The following is a 6,274-nucleotide window of genomic DNA, read 5'->3' as shown; positions in this document are numbered from 1 at the left end:
ATCGAAGAGGAAATGATCCAACTCAAAATAAATCAACAAAATCAAATCAAAATTAAATTCAATCCCAATGGAATTCAAACAATTCTCCAATTATGGACTTTAGCTATTTTACAGCCTAGTTTATTCAATTTGATCAACTTCCAACTTGTAAGTTCTAGCTATTGTCTCCCTAACGTTAGGGAAACCTTATCCCATAACAAATCAAATAAATAACAATAAATTTATTTGTTCAAATCTTATGCCTCGGGTAGGGTAGAATTAATCTTATTTAGTAATGTTATGAGTAAAATTGCATCATTTCGTATGTTAAGAAGAGACATTCTACGACCTGGTGGTCTTCGTAATAGAAGAGACATTTGGCGATAAGCCTGCGCTTGTTTGGAAAGATCATCATAAATGATTAGAGTGTGTCGTTCACGGTACATAAAATATTCAGCCAGAGCTGCTCCTGTATAAGGAGCCAGGTATTGTAATGTAGCCGGAGAATCCGCCGTTTCGGCTACCACAATAGTGTACTCCGCAATAGGGCAAACTTCGACCTTATTCCATATTATTTTAGATCCTTAGACCAATTCGCGTCTAAAAACTTGGGACTTGCAAATAATTCAGACTAGAGAAACAAAAAATTACGACCTTAATCAACATTGTACAGGAAAGTTAAACTGGGCTTTGAGGCCCGAACCATAACGAAATAGCCAGTCCATCAATCAAGTTTATCCAGTTAACACAGTCGGACTTTCATGTGGGCAGCATGTTAGTGTTCAGTAACAATTTTGGCAACCAAATCCTACAAGAAGCATCTACGTAATTAGATGGAGCAGGTATTCCTAATCTCATTGCAAAAATGGGTGTTTTAGATGACAACTTAAAACACCTCTACTACGAGGTTTCCAGCAATATATAAATGATTGATAATGCATTAAAGGGATCATAACTTCTGACTATTTTGTTCCCACAATGGCAGACTATGGATCCTCGAGGCGAAAATACATCAGGGAACCGCCATCAGTTCCATTTCTCTGGGAAGATCAACCCGGGGTAGCTAAAAAGGACTGGAGGCCAATGGTTTCTTCAGTAACTACTACTCCAGTTCTACCATCTCCAGTCAAGCTTATTGCCTCAGTTCCATTTATCTGGGAGGAAAAGCCCGGGAAGCCGCTCTCGTGTTTCTCAACAGAATCACCACCCATGACTTCACCGGTTAACTTCATGGCTTTACCTTCACCTCCTATGCACTCTCAATGGCATAATGAAGACACGTTCAACAATGAAGGCGAGCACGACAATGAAAACTATGGTAAAGAGGATGGATTACTCAACTTGGATCTCCAATCATTCAGTTTTGAAACAGATGATTCATTCAGCTCGACACATTCTCTCTCAGCGAATTGCCTTGTATCAACGTTAGCTCTTTCTGCTGCTGTTCCAGTGTTGGAAACTTCCTTAACAGTGGACATCAATGCACAGTTAGAAACTCCCTCATCACCTGCTTCTGAAACTGATAGCAGCAGAAGCAGCTATGCAACTGGAATTTCAAGCCTTGCAGGGTCTTCTTTCTTGGAATGCCTCTTTCCATTATATGCAACAAATACTTCTTTTCTAGGGGATGTTTCATGCTCTGAGGAAAGCTACCTTTCTCTACCTGAAGAAAAGAGCCACAGGTATAATCTAGCAAATGATGATGATTTCATGCCAAGGAGACCAGCAACTCTTGGAGAACTGATAATGATGAGCCGAAGGAGGAGCTGCCAACGAAAAGCTGTTCAAATGGCAAAACGGAATCTATCAATGGTAAATCTTCAATTCTCAGAAAGATATGTTACCACAGCCTTTAGACGAAAGAAAAAGCTGTTTGTTTTTCAGAGTCATTAAGGAGACTGTTTTCAGATGCTAGGTTATCGATGAACTGCAAAGAAAAATCCATACAGAGAAGCCACTAAAGCCATGAGCAAAAGCATTTTAATCCCATCATCATCTTGACTATTAGAAACCACACATTAATCATTTGCTATTCTCTGTAAGCTCAGAAACATCTCTCTCACTGCTTAATTGCATCTGTTGCAGGAATTAATAAACAAGAAGGCTTTTGGCTGCTGCATCTTTGGAGCTGGCATCAACTTGCTAGAAGGATTGCAGAGGAAGAGGCACCATCTACTTAAACTGTTATAAGTTGGTCTTGTAGTCCACAGTCTCCAAGGCGCACTTCTTCACCAACTTGTTTTAGCTTTCAACATTCAGTATATGGGGATGTAACCATTTTATAACTTCCACGATGTGAATGCTTTTGAATATCTGATACAATTCCAATAAATAAAAATTTGGAGTTTTCTTTGCACATCTCCATGGATAGTTAATTGAAAATGTATTATCTTAAACCTTATAGGGAGTCTGGATGAAAATAAGCTTTCTAGTGCTTCAACTAGGAGATTTACAGAGTTCTGCAACTTTGCTAATCCGTTCTATGACTAAAGGAATATCTTCTTCTGTTAAACTCGTAAAACAACACCGGAACCATCCTGGTTCTATGCAGTGGCATGCTGATCCAGGAGTTACATTGATTTTAGCAATATTCAACAGTTTATCCCACAAGTCAAGTTCCCCTTTCTCACCATAAGAGGGGATCAGTGCACTCATATCAGCCCAACAATATAAGCCAGCACTGCTTTCAGCACACTCAATTCCTATTTGCTTGAGACCCTCAATAAATAATTTATGTATTTTCCGAATCCTCCTCTTATTAGTCTCAATATACTCCTGAATGAATCTCTTATCTGAGAGCATTGAAACTACTAGCCTCTGACTCGGAACAGATATAGAAGAAAATCTAGTTAACCTTTTAGCAGCTGTCAAGACACTTTCATTATATGAATATATAACCCCAACCCTAAATCCTGGAAGAGAAAGATCCTTAGAGAGCCCATAGATTATATGAACCCTGTTCTTGTCCAATTCCTCTTCCTCGACAATTTGGGCCATGCTCACAAATTCATCATTTCCATAGACAGAGCCAGCAAATATTTCATCAGAAATAATGTGGATGTTTTTCTCTCGTGCAAAGTCTAGTAGATCATAGAGAGTTTCTCGTGGAAGTAGATTGCCAACAGGATTTGAGGGGTTAGAAATCAATATCCCCCGAACTTTTGTTCCGCGTTTCCTAGCCTGATTGTATGCTTGTTCAAGAGCAGTAATACTTAATAAGAAATTGTCAGTGCTGCGGCAGTGGACAGGTATTAGCTCTACTCCAGTTCGCCATCTCATATCTCTATCAAATCTGCAAATGGTTTTTTATTTAATTTGGAGAATTCATTTTAACGAATTGTTCATGCACTAACTGAGTTGTACTTAAATTACCCAGGGTAATACGGTGTTGGAACAAGAAATGCATTTCCTTGGTCTGCCAAGCAGAAGCATAAAATCTCAACTGCAGGAGTTGCACCAGCAGTTAACACTATTTGTGATGGATTAAATGAGACTGCTGTTCCCATAACCTGAGACATGAAGCCTGCCATAGCCTGCAAAATCCAGAATGGAAATATTAGAGGATTGAAACAATAACTGCACATAGTCATTTTCATTAGAAAATAGCTGGTTATTATGCACAGGAATGACGTGCATACAAAAATTCCAAAATTTTTATGGTGCAGAAGTCATTCGAATGAGAAATCAGAAGACTTAGCATATCTCCAGTCCTGCCAACTAGAAGTAGAGATAACTTCCGGTCTTCCACCAACGTTATTATGAACCAGTAAGAGAAAGGAAAAATTCTTGCTAAATAAATGTATCTTCTCTCAAGCATAAATGCTCTATTTTTTTTTTTTTTCACAAACCATATGCTCCAAAGGTACAACCTCAAATTCGATTCTTATAAACACTTATCTAAAATGTAAGTTACGTAACTAAAACCAGATGCAGAGTATTAAATAATAAACTATATATAACACCAGCTTATATGGATTCTCACTTGCACCTTAATCTAGAATTTATGCAATCAAAGTAAGCCATCCATAGCATTATACACTTTTAAAACTTTAGTCGCACAAGAAATTAATAGATGTTGAGCTAAGACTTGTACTAATAGAACATCATCCACTACACGGCCATTGACATGAGAATTAACATATTCCAGATGTTTCTGTGCAGTCATCACATTAATGATTTGAACTTGATTGCAATTGTTTCTAAATATTATTTTTTAAAAGCATTTTATGTCGTAGATTTCCAGCACACCCTAAAGTTTATTTTCCTAGGATATCAATCAAACGAAATTCCCATTGTTCTCATTCCCTATTGAACCCGCATAAGCCTTTCACAGAAGATTTATTTTCAATCAAAGAGAATCCATGCAAACACAACAGCACATTCAGAATCTTAATAGCTGATCATTTAAGTAACCAAATGGAAAGTATAAACAATCAAACCATAAATGGAAGTTATGGGAGAATTCAATTTACCATTTTCAACTCCAACAATCCATCAAACGGCTGATATGTTGCGATGCCATTCAAATTTAGATCACCTCTGCCTGTTCCACTCATAGAAACAGCCAGATTCTCCTCCATCCATTTCTCAATCAAATCAAAGCACAACTAAAATAACCAAAAACATACGATTATTGAAAAAAAAATACTGAAAATGAAAAGAGAAACAAAGGACAAAAACTCACTCTGTTCTCAGACAATCCGAGTTGAATAATCCCATCGGGATTAGCTATTCTATCAAAAGGATTCTCAGAAACCTTATCCAGGCCAACATAGTACGGCGACTCATTTGGTTTCGCTATTAACATGGACCGGTTGGATACCCGAACCGGCCCAATAGACACCCGGCTTAATAGATTAGACCGAGAAGAAGTCCTCGGAATCTCCGTCAAGTTTGGAGAGGAAGAAGAAGGCGAGGGAGGATTGGAGGAGCGATTTGGAGAACGATGTCGTTTAAGGTAAAGTTGGAAGAAGTAGAAGAGAGCGCAAGGGATTAGAGAACCCAATATCAAGCCGCCTCTACCTTGAACAACACCTTGAAGTGGCACAATGAGCCTCATTCCGGTAGCTCCGGCGGGTTTGCGGGTGGAGTTATCGAGTTCGGTGGATTGGTCTTGAGTTTGGGTTTGGGTCATTAGTGGATAGGCGGATGTAGCCGCCGGTATTTTGGCCTCGGAGGGACCGTCAGGTGAAGGTTATAGAAAGTTAGCTTGTGTAAGATGGTTAAGAGCGAGGAAGATAGTGTGTGTGTTTGTTTGAGTGTTTAGATCCGTTCCTTGAGGGATAGAGAAAGACAGCCGGAAGATTGGATTTTTTTTTGGTGGCTTTGGAACTTTTCCTTTTTCTAATTTTCTAACTTTATGTTAATATATTAGAAAACTTTTACTGTACTCAAGTAAAAATAATATCACATACTATCAATCACGGCACGATAAATGTTTTAAAAACCAGATTGATTGATGATGTGGGTATTTTTTTCAAGGGTTTGAGTTCGAGTGAGGGAAGTCAAAGGAGGAACGAAGTACGGGCGAGCACGTGACGAAAAAGGACAAAACAGCCTTACACGACGTGCCACCTATCCCACACGCCGTGTGGAGTGGGTACTGGTTCAAGAGGAGCTGCGGCGGGGCTTGGAAGGACAAGATTCGCGTGTCTTTGGATAGAAACTGACCCACACGCTGTGTGGGCTAACTCACACATCGTGTGGTTGATTCTTGCTTCAAAAACGTGTCTTGTGATAAAGCTGTGCCATATGGGCTTATTTTCCTAAATGTCGTTTGGACATCCTTTCTCAAACTATCTCTATATCTCTTTAGTAAGTTGTAATCCTAATTAGGTCTTTTAGTCTTTTATCTTTTAATTTGGGAGAGGTGTATAAAGTCTCTTATTTGTAAGGATATGCATCTTTTAATCAATCAAAAAAACTATATCTTCTTCTTTGAAGTTTGTGTTAAGGTTTGTAACCTTCAACAATGGAGAATCTATGATTTCCTACGGATTTAGTTCGTAAACCCGAGATTAACTCCTTCTAGTTTAGCTGGAGAAGAACCTCCTTTGTTAGTTTATGATCAAAACTAACTCGTCCGAAACTGATTCGTAACAATTGGTATCAGAGCCGATCATTTTCCTAACGGAGACTTTTTCGACAATGATTCAACCGAGTTTTTTACAAGCCATAAGAGAGTATGCCATTAAGAGCCTTGAAGTACTACAAGCCGAAGCAAGGGAGATGGATATCGAGCTTGCCAAGATAAGAAGAAAGACCATAGAAAACATGGAACAATAAAGGATGGAGA

General features: G+C 38.7%; 2 protein-coding genes across 2 annotated transcripts; one reads left to right on the top strand and one right to left on the bottom strand.

Annotated features, from left to right (window-relative positions):
* Positions 1-822: 822 nt before the first annotated feature.
* Positions 823-5,303, bottom strand: LOC136226353 (probable aminotransferase ACS12). Its single transcript, XM_066014805.1, has 4 exons — positions 4,664-5,303; positions 4,452-4,586; positions 3,352-3,512; positions 823-3,271 (listed from the first exon to the last, which is right to left on the bottom strand). The coding sequence occupies exons 1-4, from the start codon at positions 5,111-5,113 to the stop codon at positions 2,416-2,418; spliced, it is 1,602 nt and encodes a 533-aa protein (XP_065870877.1). The 5' UTR covers positions 5,114-5,303; the 3' UTR covers positions 823-2,415.
* Positions 958-2,203, top strand: LOC136217457 (uncharacterized). Its single transcript, XM_066004059.1, has 2 exons — positions 958-1,791; positions 2,065-2,203. The coding sequence occupies exons 1-2, from the start codon at positions 958-960 to the stop codon at positions 2,167-2,169; spliced, it is 939 nt and encodes a 312-aa protein (XP_065860131.1). The 3' UTR covers positions 2,170-2,203.
* Positions 5,304-6,274: the final 971 nt, after the last annotated feature.

Source organism: Euphorbia lathyris, chromosome 1 (genome assembly GCF_963576675.1).
Source record: "Euphorbia lathyris chromosome 1, ddEupLath1.1, whole genome shotgun sequence".
Classification (NCBI taxonomy): domain Eukaryota; kingdom Viridiplantae; phylum Streptophyta; class Magnoliopsida; order Malpighiales; family Euphorbiaceae; genus Euphorbia; species Euphorbia lathyris.
The sequence above is the reverse complement of the archived record's forward strand: the minus strand, read 5'-3'. Positions and strand labels throughout refer to the sequence as shown.